The sequence below is a fragment of the Schistocerca nitens genome, chromosome 1 (genome assembly GCF_023898315.1).
Source record: "Schistocerca nitens isolate TAMUIC-IGC-003100 chromosome 1, iqSchNite1.1, whole genome shotgun sequence".
Taxonomy (NCBI): Eukaryota; Metazoa; Arthropoda; class Insecta; order Orthoptera; family Acrididae; genus Schistocerca; species Schistocerca nitens.
The window spans coordinates 547,158,728-547,183,330 of NC_064614.1; the positions used below are offsets into that span (position 1 = coordinate 547,158,728).

At 41.8% G+C, this 24,603-nt stretch overlaps 1 protein-coding gene across 3 annotated transcripts in view; it reads right to left on the reverse strand.

The window, feature by feature from the left end:
* Positions 1–24,603, reverse strand: part of LOC126254123 (cation-independent mannose-6-phosphate receptor) — a 633,915-nt gene that overhangs the window by 12,884 nt on the left and 596,428 nt on the right. For all 3 annotated transcript variants that reach the window (XM_049955284.1, XM_049955287.1, XM_049955285.1), the window contains 2 exons: positions 6,042–6,147; positions 3,178–3,323 (listed from right to left, as the gene is read on the reverse strand). In XM_049955284.1, coding sequence (XP_049811241.1) covers positions 3,178–3,323; positions 6,042–6,147 — 252 coding nt within the window. The remainder of the gene's footprint in view (positions 1–3,177; positions 3,324–6,041; positions 6,148–24,603) is intronic.

Consider the following 24,603-nt stretch of genomic DNA (forward strand, 5'->3'; position numbering starts at 1 on the left):
AGGAAGGAGGTGGTTGGTTTGGAATCCTTTGGGCATTGGGAAAGGTAGTGTTCAACAGAGGTAAGGCGATGGACCTTAGGGATGTTAGCGTAAAGGGAGGTGGCATCAACAGTGACGAGCAGGGCACTGTGTGGTAAAGGGACATGAACTGTGGAGAGTCAGTGGAGGGAATGGTTGGTATCTTTTATGTAGGAGGGTACATTGCAGCTAATAGGTACAAGGTGTTGGTGTATGACAGCAGAGATTCTCGCAGTGCGGGCACAGTAACCAGCCACAATGGTGCGTCCTGAGTGGTTGGGTTTAAGAACTTTAGGAAGTATGTAGAAGGTAGGAGTGCGCGGAATGGTAGAGGTGAGGAGAGAGATGGACTGGGGAGAGGTTCTGGGAAGGGCCTAAGAATCTGAGTAGGGACTGGAGATCCTGCTGGATTTCTGGAACAGGGTCGCATTAACAGGGCTATAGGTGGATGGTTATGTCAGGTAATTCTTGTAGTTCAAAACAACAGTGGTGGAGCCTTTGTCAGCATGTAGGATTATAGGGTCGGGATCAGCTTTTAGGTCGGGTTGGGTTGTTTTGGGGAAGGAGGGCCAGACAGCGAGGTCATCGGTCTCATTGGATTAGGGAAGGACGGGGAAGTAAGTCGGCCGTGCCCTTTGAAAGGAACCATCCCGGCATTTGCCTGGAGTGATTTAGAGAAATCACGGAAAACCTAAATCAGGATGGCCGAACGCAGGATTGAACCGTCATCCTCCCGAATGCGAGTGCAGTGTCTAACCACTGCGCCACCTCGCCCGGTCAGTTTTTAGGTGGTGGACTGTGGATCTTTCTGTAAATGTAAGGTGGGGTTTGCATGTTGAGGGATTTGGGGAATGATGGTGAGGCAAGGTTCGAGGTTAAGAAATTCTCGAAAGTTAACAGGGAGTGATTTGGGGGCAGCGGGGATGGATCACAGTTGGATAGAGGAGTGAACTGAGTCAGGCAGGGTTCAGCATTGGTCTTTGGTTGAATTTGAGAGGTAGTGTTGGTGGCAAAAAAGTGTTTCCACTGTAGTGACCGGGAAAAGGAGAGAAGGCCTTTAACAAGTCCTGCATGACTGAATTTGGGAGTGGGAGAAAAGATGAGGCCTTTTAAAGGACTGATACTTCTATGGGGCCAAGACTGTTGGAGGAAAGGTTCATGACTGTGTCGCTCTAGTTCCTGGAGGGCAAGAGGTTCAATGTGTGTTATGTTTCTGGATCCCATAACACACAATACGTTGAAAGAAAGAGGTAAGTGTTTTGTGATTTTCATTTTACGGGCATCAGGCAATGGTCCAAGGCACATTTCTCTGCCTAATGTTTCATCTTCCAATTCTAGAGACACCACCAGTGGCTACAATGACTTCGAAAGTAGTTACAGTCTCAAACAAGTTCAGCAAGCCATACTGTTTACATGTATCCAGACAACTGACAGTTAATGACACCAGTAGACTGCTGCGTAAGGGTGCAGAGTTGTTCCCCCCCCCCCCCACCGGGGGGGGGGGGGGGGGGGGCATGTGGCTTGTAGTATGCACACACGCTTGACCACATGTGCAGTGGCAAATGGCAGATATAGGTCCTCTGAAGTTTCCAAGTATTCACACACCTTTCTTATTGGTTCAAACACATGTGGTCAAACATACGTAGGAACTACAAATAGAAGCATTGACACCCACCTTAAAACACAAGAGCTATTGTCACCTGAGCACGATTCCAGGCAGAAAGCAGCTTACTGAAGCACTGTAAGTGGGAGCAGGAAGTGGCAAATGAAAATGTCGATGTTCTTCTCCTGATCCTGACAGGTTCTAAGGCCTAAATGAAGTATTGTCACATAGCAATTTGGAGCTTGCAAAATCATGGAGTGGGCTGGTGGCCTTTGAGAGGCATAGAAGCTGTGTGCCCCCTGGGTTGGAGGTGGTGTTTCCATAGTGTACTTCAGAAGTCAGGGAAAGTGATCCTTCAAGGTCAACAGAGTAATTACTTGAATTACGGAAGACTGTGAGAATCTGAGAGCGCATTCCCATAATTGAGTTGAGTCATTCTGGATTTGTATGTGAGTGTTGCTGTTGAATGAAAGTGCTGGAGTTGAAAAGGCAGAGACCTCAAATTAGGCTGAGGTTGCAGAACTAAGTACTTAGTTGCATTGTGGTGTTTAGTGTATGAGAAAGAGGTGGCACAAAGTTGTGTTTTCTGTAATATAGAAAATTTTATGACATCGAAAAGAAAAAAAAAAAACATAAAGAGATTTAAATGGACGAAAATGTGTTATTACTCAGCTGATGTTACATTTTCATATTAGGAATTAAATTACATCAATTAAAACACAAGAATCATTCAATTACCTTTTGAGACTACAATAGCAGTGATACATTGGTGAAGAGTAACTGATGAACATGCTGAAGAAGATGGTGAAATGTTTTACAAATTGTCGACCGTCTTCCCATCAAGCACATTTTACTTTCAGAACTAGTATACCTTCTCCTGGACATAACACGTTTTTTCTTGGATTGTCTGTACTATTTTCAACCGTCATTTCGAAAGTATGTTTCACGCATCAAAATCAAACAATGAAGAATCTAGGATGGAATAATAACTAGATGGAAAGGAGAGATAACTACTCGCCACATAGAAGAGATAGAAGAGGCACTGGGTCACTGACCGGCACAATGAACATGTATTCTACAAATACTCAGCTTTATGACAAGTCCTTTGCCAGATGTAGAAAATTCTCACACATTCACATAAGCACAACTCACACACACATTGCCACTGTTGTCTCCTGGCACCCTGAAACAACAGTGCCCATGTGTGTGTGAGTTGTGCTTATGTGAATATGGACGAGTTTTCTATGTCTAACGGAAGACTTAGGCTGAAAACTGAATATTTCTGGCAATAATTTTCATTGTGCCTCTCCGAGACTCGACACCAAAAAAAAAAAAAAAAAAAAAAAAAAAAAAAAAAAAAAAAAAAAAAAAAAAAAAAACAATATGCTGTTTCTAGAATGATAATTTGTTTGAAACACATTAACACAATCAAAAGGAGATTTGGCTCTACATTTTGGCTACTCTAGGCTACTTTTGCCTAAAGAATTGTCATACTTAATCATGAAGATCAATTAATCTTATAATGTAAAATAATTTTACCTTTTTTAATTACTAACCTTCGAGTAGAAGTTATGGCCTCTGTATCTTGATAGTGCAAAGCAACTGAAAAAGTTCCTGCAGCGAATACGATTCTGTTGTTTTCTCAAAACTGCCCCAAGCGTTATTATGATGACAATGAAGAGCATGCTCACCACAAGTGCAGCTGTAACATTTTTTTTTAAATGTCAGTATAATTAGTTTTATATCCATTTAACAATTAGATTGCAAAGTTGATCAATCAGTGGTTATAAGATAAACATGAAGTTCTTGTACAAATGACACTGACGTTTCTCTGTGGGACACATAATTGTTGTTATTCTCTTCTTCTATGATATGTTTATAAAAAATTAACACAATAAATATGTAACACTTAGCGCACAGTTGGCAAGTTGCAAGAGAATCATTATCAAGATCATCATTCATTAGCAGTAATCTGTTAGCCTCCAGTCTGCAGCCACACAATCTGTTGAATAACAATGTAGATAGCACCACAAATTATAACTGCACAAAATTTGAACTTCCTTATTTGATTGCAATACACAGTGACAACACTGCAGTTTGCCAGTTTCCTGATCATGTGCAATATAGCTAGTGCCCTCCTGATCTACAGAATATAGACTCAATTTTTAAAAAATCTCCCTTCCAATTAGGAGTATCATCAAGCCTTTTTTTAACAGAGGAAGAGGAGGAGGAAAAGAAGAACTAATTGCTACCTGTCAGACTCACAGTTCTTCCTTCTTACAAAAGTGGCATAAAGGTTGGTGCAAATGAGATTAATCTCAAATACACATATACCTTGAGCTGGTCGTTCAATGGGCTGATCACTTCTGTGGTGTCTCTACAAGCTATTACTATTAGAGATGCTTCTGTCTTACTGTAGAAATCTACAAAAAATCTACTCACCAATCGATGGCAGGAGAAAACACACGCACGCGCGCGCGCACACACACACACACACACACACACACACACACACACACACACACACACACACACACAATGATTTAACTTTTACAAGCTTTAAGAGCCAGTGGCTCCTTCTTCTGGCAAAAGAGTTTAAGGGAAGAAAGTGGAATGAAGGGAAAGGACTGGAGAGGTTTAGGGAAATGGGTACAGTTCAGTAAAGTTACCCAGAACCCTGGGTCAGGGGAGACTTACCAGACAGGATGAGAAGGAAAGACTAATTGTTGGGGACTGCACTGGATGAGATTTGAAAACCTGAGAGCTTGAAAGTGGAAGACAGGGTAATATGCAAGACAGAGATTACTACTAAAACATTGTATTGTCACTAATTTGACATGTAGCATCAAAAATTGATTATTTTCGTTGTTATAAATCTAAATACAAAAATATATTTGATAATGGAAAGTCCTGGATGCAATATGGTCTTGGCTGGGAGATCCAGAGGGGTACCTACAGCCAACAAATCGGAAAGGGTATTCTTCACTGGCACACAATTATCCCTTTCATCTGGATGTACTAATGTTGTATCTTAAATGAGTTTTTGTTGAATATAGGTAACTGGATGTGTGTATAGTATGGTGTTACATTTGTGTTGCATGAAGATAAAATAAGGGAGACAGTGAAATCTGGTACCAACACATAATCACCACTTTTCACTAGCACCAAGGAAGCCTCTGAGCCTGAATGTCCCCATGAGAACAAGACTTTGGTGCAAAGACTGGTAATACGGTACTTTACAACACTACCTTTCTTGCTCTAGTCAGCCACATGGCAGTAAAAATGTCTTCCACTTCCAGGATGTGAACTGATTACCTCAAAATCAAGAGTAGCTGCACAGGAATGCAGTAGAAACCTTGGCTACAGAGGCCGGTTGTTATACAAATAATGAAAGACGTAAAGCCAAGAACTCACCTAATAGGTGAAGCTCTGACAGTCAACAGGCACAAAAACAAGACTGGAAAATTCTCCAGAGCTAACTAATGCAGAAAAATGTAGGAAACACACATTTGCGGGCGTGCACGCAGGAATACATTGTCCCAGCCAACTGCATTCCACCTGCAGCTTTCATTGTATGAAATGGAGAAATGGAGTGGCAAAAGGAGGTGGGGAGGGGCAGAAGGTAAAATTATGTATGGCATTGAATGTAGTGCAGAAGTGGATTGAGAGAGAGAGAGAGAGAGAGAGAGAGAGAGAGTCTGAGTATAGAATGAAAGAAGAAAAAGCTGATTTCACAGATGACTCTACCTCAGACAGAGTAGGATATGTCTGTAGCAAGACTGTAATTAGGATGTGGTGGGTAAGTACAAAGGGCAGGTTTTATACCTATGCCTTGGAGTTCGTTTGTGGAGACACTTGGAGGATTAGTGGCACGGCACACGGCACAGAGACTCTGTATGTGGACTACATTTGGAGGTCTCAAGTATACTGGTTAGGGATTGTTCATCACTGCAGATGTCATCCACATTTTGGCCTGTTGGTGGTTGGTGAGATTGATGTGGACAAAGGCTTTTGTGAAGCCAAGAAACAGGTGGATGTCAACGTACGGGAGGTGGTGTGTTGGGCTGACAAGGACAAGATGAAGCAGATAGGAGAGCAGTTATTGCAGGTGTGGAGAAATGAGGATAGTGTTCTAGCCCTGGAAACACATCACAAAGATATCATCAATAAATATGAACTAGAAAAGGGGTTTAGAACAATGAGTGGCTAGGAAGGTTTCCTCTACATTGCACATTCACAGGTTGGCATATGATTATGACATGTGGGATCTCATTGAAGTGCCACAAATTTATGTGTATGTCTGGTCCCAGAGGGGAAGTAGCTACAAATATAAAAATAATAAATTACTATTATAAGTTATTACTAGGCAGAGTGCATGTCTATTATACAATATATCCTAGATGCTAGTTCATAAGTTTACCTGTGTTTATACCACCACTAGAGACGTCATGATGTGCTGCATGATCATGGATTATTTGACATATTGCTGGTAAATTCCATCCAATAGTAACATCACATTCATTTTGCTGTGAAAAAGTAAAACATATACTATAAGGAATAACACTAGTAACATCACACTGTATAAATTTACTTTCAACAAAATAATATCCAGGGAAAGAGAAAAGTGAATGTGGTAGTTTTATATAATAGCCACAATAATTAAAACTGCTGCAGCAAGATTTAGCAATCATCCCAGAAATGATGAGCAATTGGAATGTCTAACCATTTGACGGAGCTGAAAGTTATAAATTGTAAGATACCACAGAGGCTTACATGTTTTCTATTTGTAAGGTTCAGAACCAAAAGTACTACCTTCATCCAATTTTCCTTTTATTTTCTGGGATGAATGAGCCTATTGTTTATAGTTGCATGAATAACAGAACTTTATTTAGAAAAGAAAAACAATTTGCTTCTAGTTTCAGTGGTTAGCAGTTATCCTTTGAATATGATGATTTGAAAACAGGTTTAGACAAACACAAGAATTATTCCAGAAACTGAGGAAATAAATCTCAGAAGACAATACTGATTATGAACAAACAAAACAAAGAAAGAAAAGTTCATAAGTGACATGAATGTATGTAACAACTAACCAATTCAGCAAAAAGTATTAAAAGTGAAAGTTTACTCCCAACAAGGAAGTAATATCACACACGATAATTGCCCCAGAAGAAATTAACAACACACTTGCATATACAAAGAAAACATTATTCAGTAAAAGACAAAAGCCTCTCTGAAACAACATGACTACAGCACAGGACTTATTTATTTTGCCATATCACAAGCACAGAAGATAATGATAATGGAGCCACCAGCGACAGAACACAAGAAAAAACTGGAAGCATATCTGATGCTGCAATACAAAGACTAAACACAACGTTCACATGCAGCCTCAGCTCCTGCAAACATACATTTAGTTTTCAGGTTTTCAGTGTGAGAGGACACGCAGCACTCCTATTGTTTCCACTTGAGGGTACAATGAAGAATAAAGTAGTTTGTGTCAAATTATGTTTACTGAACTACCAAACACCATTGCCAGCCCACACACTACACCATAGCTATCTGTGGAGATTGTACAGAATCTGTTGGCTCGTTGTGGTGCCATATACTACTTGCTCTGAACAAGGGGCAGTCTGCTCTGCACCAATATAGTTGTGCACTGTGTATTGAACAGGGCACCTAGAAACGGAGAGGCTTCGTCCCACCGTTGCCCTCAGTGGTTCACAACCCCACAACTGGCCACAGCAGTCCACCCGCCCCACCGCTACCCCACACTGAACACAAGGTTATTGTGTGGTTCAGGCCGCAGAGGACACCTCCCCCGAGAATGTCTCATACGAGAAGAGTAAACCCCAAATGTTGGCGTGGTAGAGTAATTGTGGTGTACGCGTACTTGGAGACAGTGTTTGCGCAGCAATCGCCAACGTAGTGTAACTGAGACGGAATAAGGGGAACCAGCCAGCATTCGGCAAGGCAGATGGTAAACCGCCTTAAAAACCGTCCACAGGCTGGCCGGCACACTGGACCTGGACACTAATCTACTGGGTGGATTCGTGTCGGGGACCAGCACGCCTTCCCGCTTGGGAAGCAGCGTGTTAGACTGCACAGCCAGCTGGGCGGGCACCAATATAGTTACTGAGTTCCCAAAATTATATACGATGTGTTGCCATACAGGCTCACTAGAATAGTTACAAAGACAATGCTACATACCACTTTAGCTAACAGAAGGGGTGAGAACTCAACACAGATATTAAAATCAAACAGCCTGACTAAGTGCAAAATGAGAAGCTGTCAGGTATGTGACAAAAGAAATCTTTCAAGCAGGCTAATGAGGTACACACTAGTGCAACGGAGACAAATTAATTCAACAATGGAAGGAGTACTAAAGAGGAAAGGTTCATGAAGATGATGTAGACTAGAATATTATACATAGATCATTGAAACACTGAATCATGTAGGCAGAGATTAGCAGAGGATAGCAAGGAATGTCAAATAACCAATAACTTTAGGTGCAGAAAAATCAAACATTTAACCAACAGAAGTTCTAATAAAAGGCAGGCTGCAATTTTTACATATTTTTGCCAACAAGATTTTGGATTCAACAGTGTGAACCTTACTTCAACAAGACAGTAACATCTTGTGTAATATCAACCAGCCAGCTGTTGTGGCCGAGCAGTTCTAGGCGCTTCAGTCCGGAACCGCGCTACTGCTACGGTTGCAGGTTCGAATCCTGCCTCGGGCATGGATGTGTGTGATGTCCTTAGGTTAGATAGGTTTAAGTAGTTCTAAGTCTAGAGGACTGATGACCTCAGATGTTAAGTCCCATAGTGATTAGAGCCACTTGAACCATATCAACCGATGTATAACTCAAAACAGAGTTACCAGTACAGCACTCATAAATGTCACTTTTCATGGTATTAAAAGGTTAACTACAGCATTCTGATGGTCCTAATCCACAAAATATACTTGATTTAATCAGTTGCTGAAATTTTTGCAGTTTGCTCATTTTAGGAATGAATGAGTGATACTGGACTAAATGAGATCTTACATATTTCTTCAAGCATATACATGCAATCATTATTGTCATGAGTAATTGAGGTGATTTCCTTCTTTCTTCTGAAGGCAACTACAGCAACTATATAAAATCTAAATTAAAACTGACAGAGCAAGTTCTGAATCTGCCCTGTCTGAATGAACTTATCACACTTGTGCTGTACCACACAATGGAAAATCCAGGATGGAATGTAACAATATTTCAGAAGGAAAGTTGCTACTCACCATATAGCGGAGATGCTGACTCAAAGATAGGCACAGCAAAAAGATTTTCACACTTAAAGCTTTCAGCCAATGGTCTTTGTCAACGATAGACACACATACGTACATACACACACTCACACAAATGCAACTCACAGACACGACTGCAGTCTCCGGCAACTGAGAGAGTGTGTGGGTAGGTATGTGTGTCTATTGTTGACAAAGGCCATTGGCTGATAGATTTAAGTGTGAAAATCTTTTTGTTCTGCCTATCTATGACTCTTTTTGTTCTGCCTATTTATGACTCAGCATCTCCACTATATGGTGAGCAGCAGCTTTCTTTCTCAGAATATTGTATTGTATCACCTTATTCAAAGCTGCCAAATAGCTATATGTGACAAGATTATTGACCAAATACAGATAATCAAGTAATAAAGCTGAAAATATATTCCCGTTGCCTACATAAGATTTTTGTGCCATTAGAGTGGAAATGTGAGAGAATTTCTGGCTAATGAGGAAATAAGTGCATGAAAATTTACAAGATGTTATAGGATTGGAACAGAACAGAAAATGGCAACATAAATAGCAAACTGCCTGTCTCAATTACTCATCACTAGTCCATAGTACCTAATGCAAATATTCAATACATTTGCAACTATTGTAATGTTGCAAAAACAAATTTAATCAGAATAACATCCATTTTCATTCACCAACTAAAATCATATTTCATCGGCATCCAAAAAAGATTTCAGATCTAGAACTGATCATTGTAGTTTGTTTTAACAGTCTTACCAACAATCCTCATGTATCTGCACAATGGTTTACTTAAATTGATAAAACTGCAAACTGTAAAATTAAATACCATGTTTTACGGACTATAAGATGCACTTATTTCATAGAAGAACTTCCTCCAAAACTAAGGTACATCTTATATTTTGAATTAATATAAAAATGTCCAGTGTTTGATTTAATACTCCCACCAGTCTTAAAAATGGCCATATATTCGATGTCGTGGGAAACCTATCTCTATCTGGCAAAATTGGATTCAACTAACAGCAGCAGTGCACCGATGCGATGAACATGAGTTGCGGCAATTTATAAGCTTGCTAACACTGTCTGCATCCCACCCTGCCATTACAAACCAAGAATACTGTCTAGCCTACAATACATATTGCAGTCTATGATGCCAGTTAACTTTAATTGAAATAGATTTGTGTTATACTTGAATTGAGAGTGATTTGTGTAATCGGTTACAGTACAAAATATTTGTTAGTACCTATTTTCGAAATATGAAAAATAACAGGTATTCATATGACGTGAGCTGTAAACTGAATGTGGAAACAGAGCAGCTGAGTGGAATTCCAGCCCCCAACCAACAGAAAAAGAAAACACTCATGATCAACAGGCCATTAAAGAAGAACTGAAAAAAATGAAGAAGACTAAATGTGGAAATAGAGGACGGAATGCAAAATGGTCAAAACTAGAGGATGACATATTGAAATGGATTCAAGGACATCATCAAAATGGCACTGGAATTAAAACAAAAATGATTCAAATACATGCTCATAAGTTAGTGCTGCAGTGGTACTTGACAGACTTTAAGGATGGAGTTAGTTGGTGCTACAGGTTTATGAAGCATCATAAAGCTCAGATGAAGATTTCTGGGGATTTTAAAGGTCAGTTTGGTTTTATAAACTAAGAATTTTTTCAGTCTGGGCTTATAATCTAATAATAAAAACAGTAAATAAAAATGTTATTTTTTAAAAATAAACTGCTTAAAATTAAGGTGAGCCTTATAGTCCGTACCTTCTTATAGCTCATAAAATATTGTAGACAGAATGGCTACCAAAAAGTTACCTTCAGTAGGTGAAATTCGAAGTACTGACAATATACATATCTAGACTTACCTTCATGAGATGAAATTCGAAGTACTGACAATACAGATATCTAAAAGAAGAGGAGATGATACTTAGATTTTTAAACTATTAGCTCCTCCTTCTTAGAGGAAAATGGGAAAGGGAAGTGAGGTCATTCAAAGCCCAAATTCAAAGGGTTCCACAGGTTGTGTGGATGAGGGCAGACATCATAGGGACTTTAAACGCACTGAAGCTGTGCAGGACTGTTTACAGAAAACGCTTTAGATAGTACATTTTTAAGCACTGTACCAGCTTTAGTCCGGAGACAACAGAAGGGAGGAATAAGTAAAGATGGATTAAGGCAAAGAGAAATGAGAAGTGCAATGAAAAGTGCATTTAAGAAATAGGAGGAGAGGAGAGGGGAGTGAAGATGTTGTTGTTGGTCTTCAGCCTGAAGAATTATTTGATGGACTCTCCACACTGCTTTATACAGTGCTAGCCTCATCATCTCCAAAAACTACTGCAGCCCATGTCCATTTGGAACTGCTTACTGCATTCATCCCTTTGTCTTCCTCAAAAAATTTTTACCCACCCCCCCATCCCACCCCGCTTCCCTCCATAAACAAACTCACAATTCCTTCATGTCTCATGCTGTGGCCTATCTACCAATATCTTCTTTTAATCAAGTTAAGATATAAATACCTTTTTTCCCCAATCTGATACAGTAAATCCACATTAGTTATTTCCTCTATCTGTCTGATCTTTGGTGTTCTTCTGCAGCATAATGTTTCAACACCCTACATTGTCTTCTTATTTGAATTGCTTATTGCCCATGTTTCACTTCCAGACAAGTCCACACTTCAGGCAAATACCTTTAAGGAAGACTTCCTAGCACTTAAATTTATATTAGATCAGATGCTTACAAATTTATCTTTTCCAAAAATGATTTTTGTGCTAGAGCCAGTTTGCATTTCATTCTCTTCTTCTTCTTCTTCTTCGGTTATCAACCCACAGGTTGGTTGGCAGCAGCACGCCATTCCGTTCTTTTGTCAACTTTCTTCTTCATATCTGCATAGGTCTGGCACCCGATGTCATTTATTACTTGTTGAATGTAGCTTAATCTAGGTCGTCCTCGGCGAGTTCTTCCTTCAGTAGCGCACCATGCCAGAATCTTCTGTTAAACATAAATCCGGAGTAATAGTCCCCCAATCGGATCTCCGGGTGGGGACAATGGAAGGTCAGGCAAAGTTGAAGAATACACCATTTCATTCTTCTAAACCAAATCCTCTGGAATAATGGGAGGATATGAAGATCATTTTTTCTGAGCTCCTTAAACACGCAATAATTCATTTCCTCAAGAGGTAGTTTCAGTACTCTCTAAACATCTCTTTTTGAAAACTGTAGCTACAGAACCAAACCAAAAAATTGGTCTCATGATCTATTTCAAAGACTGGGATTGATACAAAACATTGTATTGAATTTTCTATCAGAACATTGTTACCTACCATGACTATACCAGAGTTGCAGATCACTATTACATAAGAGACTCTTTAATAATATTATTAAATGAATGCCATATATGCGAAGCTGCATTCTTTCAGCCACAGCACTAGAAACCATAAATGAAAATAATGTGAGCATGTTATGAGACTTTGGATTTTCTTCAATAGGCTCCATGTCACTTTTGGACAGCTTGTCGAATAGGCTCTTTCATGTTACATATTTTGGTATAAAACTCATCCATTTCAAATAATAGACAGACATCTGAAATCTCAAAAATGATTGTACCATCTGCATTATTTAGAGTATCTCTTTCTATGGAATTGAACACATCAGTATTGTGTATGGATTTGTTTCTAATTTGTGCCATAAAAGGCTTCAAAATGAATAAGTGTATCAGTTTGTACAGCCAAAACTGCACCTTACAGAGGCTTTGATGAGTTTTGAAAAAGAGCTACTACAGCTAAAAGAAGCAACAGCGATCAGGTTTTGATGTATCGAGTATGTTCAACAAACTCAGACTCATAATTTTTGCAGAAATATTTTAATGCTTGAATGCTTTTTGTGCTGTATGGATAACAGCTACGCAATTTTACTATGAAATCCCTAGATCAAGTACAGCGTAGCTGAGAGCATGTTTGACACTTATACAATATAATAGTCAGATATTGAACAAGAGTAATACTTTAGTTCTTATTGTGTAGTAACTGAGTCAAGACATTCTCAAAAAACTGTAAAATATACAATTCCAAAGACATTCATATTGAACAGAAGAGGGTTACCACCATCAATGCATTCAGAAACTCATAGTCTTACTCACCGATTAGTTTGTGGTTTAATGAAACACGTACAAAATCCAAATATCTGAAGTTTAGTTAGACACTAATGTTGATACGGTGGAAAAGGGGGGAGGAACGGGTACCAGTCAATATCTGATTACACATAGGTGTAATGGGCTCAGAAACATTGGGAACTGCTGACTAACTGAATGCGAGCGGGCGTTATCGAGTAGTAGCATCACATCACGCTGTCTTCCTGGTCGTTGTTATTGGATCGTGTCTGCAAGACGTGTCAGTTTTGACAGTAAATGTAAGCAGTGATGGTCACACGTCAGGGAAGCAATTCACAGAACATCACACTGTCGCTGTTCCAACAAATGCATAACATCTTTCGGGGAAGCGCACCAGTCTTTGTACAGGGAGTTGCTGCTTTGCTTGGGCTCAAGCATTTCTTTCTTTTCTTTATGTTAGCATAAAGACACCATTTCTCGTCATCTATAATGATATAGGATAGGGTCGGTTGGTGTTGTTCATGAGCCAATTGATGACGAGCAAGCAGAGATGCACACATAGACATCTGCTGATTTTTGTGATTTTGGCTAGAGCATGCAGTACCCATGAAGCCGATTTTTGAACCTTCCCCATAGCAATCAAATGTCACATGACAGTGGAATGATCACAGTTTGTCATATTTGTCAGTTCTTTAGCCAGAACTCGAGTACATTGACATGAATCACTGTGGATTAACGCGTTCATCAAATACCGAAGGTTCTCCTGGACGTGGAGAGTCACTAATGTCAAAACGATCCTCCTCATAACGAGAAAACCATTTTCTTGCCATTGCTATTACTGATACTTGGGATGGTGCATATAATGGTGAAAGAGCACTTTTTTGTGTGCCAATCTTGATCTTTTTCAGCCAAGACCAGTTTCAAACGATCCAACAATGAAGCATAATAGGGTCCAGTTATGGTTCTGCCTTTTTCCAAGTAATCTATGAGAATTATTCCTTGGGAATCCCAAACGACAGTGGCCACCGCCTTGCAAGCTGACAAAATGGTCTTTGTCTGTGCACTTTCACCACACCCTTTTCCACTGTTTGAGTACTGGTATGTAGCCCGCCCGGTTGGCTGTGCGGTCTAACGCATGGCTTTCCGGGCAGGAAGGAGCGCCTGGTCCCCGGCACGAATCCGCCCGGCGGATTTGTGTTGAGGTCCAGTGAACCGGCCAGTCAGTGGATGGTTTTTAGGCGGTTTTTCATCTGCCTCGGCGAATGCAGGCTGGTTCTCCTTATTCCGCCTCAGTCACACTATGTCAGCGATTACTGTACAAACAAGTTCTCCACATACGCGTACACCACCATTACTCTACCATGCAAACATAGGGGTTACACTCGTCTGGTGTGAGACATACCCTGGGGGGTCCACTGGGAGCCAAACCGCACAATAACCCTGGGTTCGGTGTGGAGCGGCTGAGGGGTGAAGTGGACTGCCGTAGTTGTCGTGGGGTTGTAGACCATTGTGGCTGTGGCGGGGACGGAGCCTCTCCGTCGTTTCTAGGTCCCCGATTAACATACAATACAATACAAAACAATACTGGTATGTAATAATGAATCAAGGTTTCATCAATGGTCACAAATTGGCGCAAAACGTCTTGGTGGTTACGATTAAGCATCGTCAGAAATTTTGCTGAAATGTTATGCAGGATGCACGTTTGTCGACTCTGACCAATCGCGGTATCCACCTCGTACACAGCTTCTTCATAGCCAATTCTCCGTGCAGGTTATGATGCACTCGTTGAGTTGAGATGCCTGCAGTCTCAGTAATCTCACGAATTTTTATTTGGTGGTCTTGCATTACCATATCTTGGGTTTTGTCAATGATTTCCTTTGTGGTGGCAGGAGCGCACTTTGTCTTCGGCACTGGTCCAACTAAAGTTTAAATTCATTAATCCGAAAGTAAATGGTCTTCGGTGATAGTGCAGAATCCCCATGAACTTCATGCCACTCAGATCTGTTTTGTGCGGCAGTCCAAACCTTCAAATGAACATGCTTAACAACAGTACGAAACACAGTTTTCTCCATTTTCAATCGCAGTCTACACGCTGATCAACTCAGACGCCGTCAACAACTAACATTTTTTGGAATAACCAAGTTTCCAACCATGAAGGCACAATAAAGATGTTCTATGCCTTTATGAAGATTTACGAGACTTATCAAACCACCCTCGTACTTAAGTCGGCGTTTTTCAGTGAGTACACTGAATCACTGAATTGCAATTCTTTGAAGTCTACAAAATATCCACCTAAAGATGTTATTATCTCGTCATTACATTTAAAATCCAAATACGAACTTATTTAGATCAGGGAAATGGCACACTCCAGTTAGTGCAAACCGTTGATAAGGGCAGATGTACCAACCACTCGAGCTTCAAATCCATCAGGCGCCAACGCACTTTCTATCTTTTATTCTCTTTGTGAAAGCCCCCCTCTCCTCTTTCTTTCACAATCACAGACTTAGTGTCAAATGAAACTGACTTCGCCATTTTTTTTTGCTGGGTGGCCATCGATTTCACAAACTCTTTTTATTGCTGTTTCGACAAATTCCCAATCGGCATTACCACTGTCTGCATCGATGAGTCCATTACAACTACTATTCAGTCCTATTCAAATCCCATAAATTACTTTCATGGGGGTCTGGCGTGCAAGATTCATTGTTGTTTCTGATACAACCTCCACAGTTGGCGGAGAACACACGAAGTTCACTCCCTCTTGAGAGTCCATTATTTTTGTACGTTTGACACTGCCGATAAATGGGACTGTTCAGCAGGAATAGATGTTATCACTTTGAAACTGTATCCAAGCCATTTTCCAAGTCGAATGTGGATTTGCTGTATCGCTTAAGGATACTGCTGGAATAGTTCCTATGAAAAAGGAACGGCCAATTTCTTTCCTCATTCTTTCCCCAATCCATTGTTGCATCGTCTCTCAGGACCTCTTCGCAAAGGGAGCGTTAAAACTGAATCTTCTTTCCTTCCGATATCTTGTGCTGTTTTCGAACAAGAGAGAAGAAAAATTACGGTCATCCAGTGAACACTACGTGTGACACCGAGTCCACAGTCCTGCGATTCGCAGAGTGCTAGTTCCACGATCCGTACATGCTTCTGGTGCGGCTGAAGATATAATCATAGCGTACTTTTTTTTTAGTTTATTGGCTTTCAGGTCGTGCCTATTTAGCCAATAATGCAAAGACGATACGACAACGTAGTGGAGACGATTATCTTTGTCAGTTACGACGATACGAACGTACGGACACCACAATAGGCAGTCCCCGAGCGGAGAAAAATCGACCGGACCGGGAACCGAACCCGGGCCTCTTCGGTTAGCAATCCGTCGCGCTGACCCCACAGCTACCGATGCGGACTAGAGCACTAGTCCCATTTGCTTAGAGATATTTACTGTCGTGCACCAACAAAATATGTAAATAACGATCCAATCGCTCTTTGGTCAAAGTCTTTCCTATTAATGTGCAACAAAGACACCATATGGAGACGGTGAGATAGTTACAGCAACGCATTCCACATTTAGTGTGTTCCAAAGTCATCCGTAACTATGAATGGTTAACAATAAAGATTACAACTAATTTCGGCCACTGCACTTACTTGTTGTTTACGCACATTAATGTCCGACGTTTGCGTATTAATAGTTCTCACTGAAAATACTGTTAAGATAACAAAAGTGACCGCACTTTATTTAAAAGTTGCTGCCTGATTCTGTTAGGGACAACTGGTAGAACAAATGACGGTTTTTGGTTCACTGGTGAATACTGATTAAATGCAGCTCTTTTTGGGAAGATTACTTACAAAACGTTATTCCAAAATATTGTTCGATAGTAAAGATTCTGCGTCAGGTCGGGGGATGTATTCAGAGACGAGCAATACGGGTAATACTAAATTTGTTAAGACGATCACCAATATTAAAAATGTAACCTCAAATACGCTAGGAAGGTGCTAATTATCTCGTGGTAATATTACTGAAACCGGTTTCAGAAGTTGTACTATCTCCCGAGACCTCCAACAAATCGCTTAATACCAGTTGTTAAAATTAAACTAATTACAGCTCGCATAAAGACACGTTGGAAGGCATTGTTCCCACGCCTTGTCAGCGAATGGAACGAAAAAACAAATACCACTGGTATAGTGGTAATAAACATCTGCCACGATTTTCTCACTGATTTGCAAACAACATTTATAGTAAAAACGTGTCCACAGCGAAAGCGAGGTTATATACAACCGTACCGATTTCTCAAAGAGGGCCGCTGGATTGATAATGGTGAAATTTTACATTGCTTAGGCAAAGGCTTTCGTTACACAGACCCTCTGCGACACGTATGGCAAGCCCAACAGCTCAAGAAATTTCCAAACGAACAACAAGCAGACGGCCGGTATCGCAACTTCATCTGCTCTCGCCTCTGGTCAGGGAGACGTTGCATTCGTTCCCCATGGCTTGTGGCCCAACCTTTGGGTTTCTCAGGGTCTCCTTTGGTCCAAATGATTCCGTTGACCCTACGATTTTTCGCCGGCTGTTCTTGGCTATCCTTGAGACGTATCTGGGTTTGAAAGTCGTATTCACCAATGGCTCAACAGTCGATGGACGAAGAGGCTTTGCTTGCACACATGCATGGTGCCATGAGCTCCACTCTCTGCCAAACAGCTGCAGGACCTCCACCGCTGAATTGATGGCCACTGAATTAGCCCTTAGCCATATTCGTTCTTGAACTGTCAAGAGTATCCCAATCCGTGGTGACTCCTTTAGCAGCCTTTTGGCTATAGACCAGCGCTACTCTCCTCACCCACAGGTTATGGTTATCCAGGATCTAGCCTCTGGCCTCCACCAAGCTGGGCAGCCAGTCTTTTTCGTTTGGATCCCGAGTCATGTTGGGATTTCTGGAAATGAACGCTGACTGGCCACCAGGATGCCGATTCAGGAAACGGAGGTCCCAGAAGCGGACTGTCGGTCCTTATTTACCCTCGACTGCTGGGAGTCGGGAGCTCCAAGATTGGTCTGCCCTGACCTTTTCCCCCTCCCCCTATCCCCCCACCCCTGCCTGGCCTCTACCCTCTCCACCTTCTTAGTCTCTTTATTCTTTTTCATTTAATGGTTGTAATGCCTTGTGTTGACTGATCTTTTACCAATTTGCCCGTGCTGACTTTTTTCTGGGCTTTTATCTCGATTTTTGTTGTGTGAGTTACACTTAGGCTTTCCAGGATTTGCATTTCGCCTCCTTCCTTTGATAACTACTCCTGGTTTGCCACATAACGAATAAAGGGACTGATAACGTGTAGTTTAGTCTCTTTCATTGCAGACCAACCAGGCAACCAACCAACCCACCAACCATCTATCTATCAACATGACCATTGCCTGGACTAAACTAATATATTACAACAATATTTAAATAAAGAAAGGTTATAAATATTCAGTTACACTCAGATCATTCACACTAATTAGAATTAAAGGTTTGTTCATAAACAAATAACCTAGTATTCTTGCACAAATGCACTCACGTTAAATGACAACGAATTATTGTTAAATTTTGTTTAAACTATTATTTCTGTTTTCTTGACAGAAGCATCTTGGGGAGGTCTTTTCAGTTGTGGTGCCCAGTAACAAATGCGACTCACCACTTTTAAATTAGCACAGTGTTTTAATATCACTTGCAATCAACATGTGATTTAAAATGGAATGATCATATAAAGTTGATCGTTGGTAAAGCAGATGCCAGACTGAGATTCATTGGAAGAATCCTAAGGAAATGCAATCCGAAAACAAAGGAAGTGGGTTACAACACGCTTGTTCGCCCATTGCTTGAATACTGCTCAGCAGTGTGGGATCCGTACCGGATGGGGTTGATGGAGGAGATAGAGAAGATCCAACGGAGAGCAGCGCGCTTCGTTACAGGATCATTTAGTAATCGCGAAAGCGTTACGGAGATGATAGATAAAGTCCAGTGAAAGACTCTGCAGGAGAGACGCTCAGTAGCTCGGTACGGGCTTTTGTTGAAGTTTCGAGAACATATCTTCTCCGAAGAGTCAAGCAGTATATTGCTCCCTCCTACGTATATCTCGCGAAGAGACCATGAGGATAAAATCAGAGAGATTAGAGCCCACACAGAAGCATACCGACAATCCTTTCCACGAACAATACGAGACTGGAATAGAAGGGAGAACCGATAGAGGTACTCAAGGTACCCTCCGCCACACACCGTCAGGTGGCTTGCGGAGTATGGATGTAGATCTAGATCTAGACTCTCTGACTGACTGTTATGAGAAACAGAACACCTGGAGTAGCAGTCTGGACGTCCAGAGTTTTCATAACCATGCTATATGTGTTATGCAGTTTCTGGCTGTACTGAAGGATCTTTACTATGTTCTCATTGTACCATTAGAAACGACTAATGCCTTCGGATGCTCCATCAGTGGTATAACTCGAAGCACCACACGTGGCAGACTCGTGGTTCCTTTAACTGTACAACAAAATAGCAGCTTCCTGTCATGCTCAAAATCCAGGATTTTAAAATGTGGCGTGATCTGGGATGACGGCATTACAGTAAAGAATAGAAATTAAGATTGCACACAGGGCGAATATAGACTACAGGAGGGAGCTCCTGAGAGAGAGAGAGAGAGAGAGAGAGAGAGAGAGAGAGAGAGAGAGAGAGACTAAATAGCTGCTATCAACGTTTGTCTGGCAATGCATATTTCCACGGTATATGGCAAGCACTTGCACTAAACCGCCACTAACTTTGTCACTTGCAATGCACGCGGGGAAAACTGTACAAGCGTTCTCGTTCAGAGGAAAGCTTGCTAGTTTCCATTGCAAACTGCCACCACTCTCGATTAATTGGAGATACGACGAAGTGGCTGTGTTTCATGGCCCGCCAGATCACACATAAATTTCCTGGGCTCTCGTTTGTGGTGCAACCTGAATAATTATCACCAATACTGATGCAACTCAAGACGTATACACACTCGAACAATGTCATGCCCATGCAACGTGTGACACTATTCGATGAGTGAAACAGTGATACGACTTGGGGATGGATGCACTGCATCGCATGCAGGCCACATCGCACATCCGATATAAAGCTGATAGCACTATATCTGTACGACTTGTAACGTAAAGATGTAATTAAATTCTACATTTCTTTATTTGCTTAATAGACATGACGTCATGAGTAATTCCGCAATGGAATGCCAACAAGGACTCGAAATCTTACTGCTGGTTTCTCTACGAAAACAGTGCACTTCTCATTTACTACAGGCATCAGTAGTAATGGCTTCGGAAGTTCTTCGTATTTCCGACGTTTCATCTTAGGGTCCATAATCTCTTCGTTCAAGCTTCGTTTTTGTAGGATTATGTTGGGTACTAATTTGCGACAGTATGGGAGGAACTATAGTTAGTATGTACCTGACAGTTTCCATTATACTCGCCTTTTGCTCACAGATTAATGACTTTTCACTATAAATCACACAAATCCTTATCATGGATATTCTAGGATACGTGACTTGTATTAAATGAATATAAATTGAAAAACTGTGGCCAGCCACTTTTGAAATATTTATTGATGCCTATAAAATAGTTCTCGAGCAACTCCTGGCTCATTTCAGATGGGGCAAGTTAGATCTTTGATTTCGTAACGTGATTTTTGGTACTGGCTTGTGACGGTGATAGAGAATGGTAGTTCGCGTCAACCTGGCGTCTGCCGCTTTACGAGTTTATTGGTCACAGATTAATTACTTTTCAGTAGAAATACGATAAATCTGACAGCCCTTCATGGTGACAATCAGTATTCATTACAGAGCCACAAGGTGACCTGCCGAGTAGATGTAGATATCAGGAAAAGTCTGGAATTGCAAACCTTACTATGCACTAAGTTTCCAACAGATGACAGTAAGGTGAGCTTAAGTAATTCTGTCATCCTTCCTCTGAGACGTCGGAGACACCATACGCGTTCGTGGCTGACTCCGTCTAAGATAACGGGCTGCGTTTGCCCACCAGGAACTTCTCATTCCAGCCGCAAACGTGGTTACATAACCCACAGTAACGTATTTCCTGCGTTTCCTTTTTCAAGCTTTCCGCACAATAACGAATCCACAGATCAGAAACATCGAATGCGCTTGGTCTCTTAGCATACTGTGCGTGGGGACCGTGTGCCACGCAGCTCATTTTGTTCCTTGCAATCTTATGTTTAAACTCAGAAATGTTCTAGATTTCTGCTACAGTTAGACGTGATACAGGACATCAGCACTATGGATCCGTTCAACCACTCTCTGCTCATGCGATTTCCGAAAAATTAAAACAAAAGTTCCAATAATTACTTACTGGCTGCAGTATCAGTATTATGTGTTTCACTGAATTCCGAACGGTTCCAAACGAAAACTCTGTTCACAGGCGCTACATTAGGAATTTGAAGGTCAATCTTGTTTCAGTTATTTACATCCACGAAATACTCGCCACATGCATCAGCGCAAGACTTCCGTATTTACACCGACTTTCTGTGAAAAACCTTTTATGAGAAGGTTCAAAGACGCAGGCGACATATTTTCTGTGCCTCTATGAAAGCGAATAACTGAATGGAATGCAGTCCAAGCAAACATTACAGCTTCGAAAAACGTCGATCCCAACAGAAAAGAAACAAGATGTTTTAACTGAAGAAGGTACCGATTTACTCAACACTTTTTAACGAAAAGGAAACAGCCAGTACCTTAGAAGACTTACTCAATCTATGTTAATTTTTCGCTGGAAATTATAGTTACGCGTTGCAGAATACGCCCATTTATTCATTCTACGCTCACAGAAAGCAATAAATTAATTGAAAACTAAAAATATAATTTAAAACGGAACTGAAGTTCTGGGAAAAGATATATGGTATTTTTATTCTGATATGTTAGAAACAGCAACGGACTTTCCTCTTCTTTTTGGTAGTGCCCATTCAGCCAGCCCACCAGCGGAATTACGTCGATACGAAAAACAACGTCCAGTCCCCGAGTGGAGAAATCTCCGATCTGGGCCTCTTTGGTTAGCAATCCGCAGGAAAAGGACTTCGAAGACGAACTGAACGTAATGGATAGCGTCCAGCACCGAAGTTATACTACGAACAACAAGGCAACTAGAACAGGGCTAACGGCCTGTAATCAAATTAAATACAGACGATGCTGAGGGAATGAAACGCATAGTGGACGGCAGACTTACTTTTTAGTGGATATAAAATGCACACGAGAGCGTTGCTGGAGTATATATACACTGACGCGCCAAAGAAACTTGTATACGCATGTGTATTCAAATACAGAGACATGTAAACAGGTAGAATACGGCGTTGTGGTCAGCAACCTCTACTATAAGACATCAAGGGAATATCGCTGTCGTTAGATCGGTCACTGCTGCTACATCGGCATGTTGTCAAGATTTAAGTGCGTTTGAACGTGATGTTACAGTTGGCGCACGAGCGATGGGACCAGCATCTCTGAGGTAGCGATGAAGTGGAGATCTTCCCGTACGAGCATTTCACGAGCGTACAGTGAATATCAGGAATCCGGTAAAACATCAAATCTCCGACGTCGCTGCGGCCGGAGAAGGATCCTGCAGAACGGGACCACCAACGACTGAAGAGAATTGTTCAACGTGACAGAAGTGCAACCCTTCCGCAAACTGCCTGCAGATTTCAATACTGGCCATCAACAAGTGTCAGCGAGAGAACCATTCAATGAAACGTCATCTATATGGGCTTTCGGAGCCGAAGGTTCACTCGTGTACCCTTGATGACTGCACGACACAAAAGTTTACGCCTCGTCTGGGCCCGTCAACACCGACATTGGACTGGTGATGACTGGAAACAGGTCGGACAAGTCTCGTCTCAAATTGTATAGAATGGACGGAGTGTACGGGTATGGAGACAACCTCGTGAATCCATGGACCCTGCATTGCAGCAGGGAACTGTTCAAGCTGGCGGAGGCTCTGTAATGGTGCGCAGTGTGTGCTGTTGGAGTGATATAGGACCCCTGGAACGTCTAGATACGACTCTGACAGGTGACACGTACGTAAGCATCCGGTCTGATTACCTGCATCCATTCATGTCCATTGTGCGTTCCGACGGACTTGATAAATTCCAGCAGGACAATGCGACACCACACACGTCCAGGATTGCTACAAAGTGGCTCCAGGAACACTCTTCTGAGCTTAAACACTTCCGCTGGCTACCAAACTCTCCAGACATGAACATTATTGAGCATATCTGGGATGTCTTGCAACGTGCTATTCAGAAGAGATCTCCACTCCCTCGTACTCTTACGGGTTTATGGACAGCCCTGCAGGATTTATGGTACCAGGACTACTTCCGACATTAGTCGGGTCCATGCCAAGTCATGCTGCAGCACTTCTGCGTGTTTGCGGTGGTCCTACATGATATTAGGCATGTGTACCAGTTTCTTTGAGTTTTCAGTGTATAAACACCGAATAGGACCAATGTATTGTTAATTTTTCTAAGCTGTCGAAGGATAAACAGTGGCAGACAAACATCAGAGACTGAAGAATGTGTATAGGGCAGCGTCTGCCGAAAATCACCGTTGTGAAATGGTACGCCAAGTTTCGTGCTGGTCACGATTCGACACAAGACGCCGGACGATCGGGAAGGCCAGCCTCTCCATTACGCACGACCAGCAGGCGCTTGATTTGATGATGCGATTAGGGTGGACGGGCGCATAACCATTCGTGCACTAACAAAGGATCTCGACATCACTTTCGGTAGCGTGCAGCACATTATCCGGGAGGAGTTAGGCTATCGTAAGGTCTGCAGTCAGTGGATAGCCCCGGCGTTGAATCCCAAAAGCAAACCAGATGGCTGTTTGCCTGAAGCACCTAATGCCTTTCAGTGCTGAAGGCAACACGTTGATTGAGCGCACTGTTGCAGACGACGAAAGCTGGTGCCACCACTGGGAGCCAGAGTCCAAAGCGTCGACAATTCAGTGCTGCCGTCAATCGTCGCCTCGTCCCAAGGAGTTCCAAAGCCAGCCTAACTGCTGGAAAGGTAGATAGAGTACACATGGTGTAAGCCTTTTTAGTTGATGCCTCTTCGTCGACTTGCTTGTCAATAAGGATAAACTGATCCGAGATAAAGATCCAAAGAAGAGCGGCGAGTTTCGTCACAGGGTTATTTGATAACCGTGATAGCGTTACGGAGATGTTTAGCAAACTCAAGTGGCAGACTCTGCAAGAGAGGCGCTCTGCATCGCGGTGTAGCTTGTTGTCCAGGTTTCGAGAGGGTGCGTTTCTGGATGAGGTATCGAATATATTGCTTCCTCCTACTTATACCTCCCGAGGAGATCACGAATATAAAATTAGAGAGATTCGAGCGCGCACGGAGGCTTTCAGACAGTCGTTCTTCCCGCGAACCATACGCGACTGGAACAGGAAAGGGAGGTAATGACAGTGGCACGTAAAGTGCCCTCCGCCATACACCGTTGGGTGGCTTGCGGAGTATAAATGTAGATGTAGATGTAGATGATTTCAAAGAACCTGGTGTCTCCATCACTGCGAAAGGCTACTG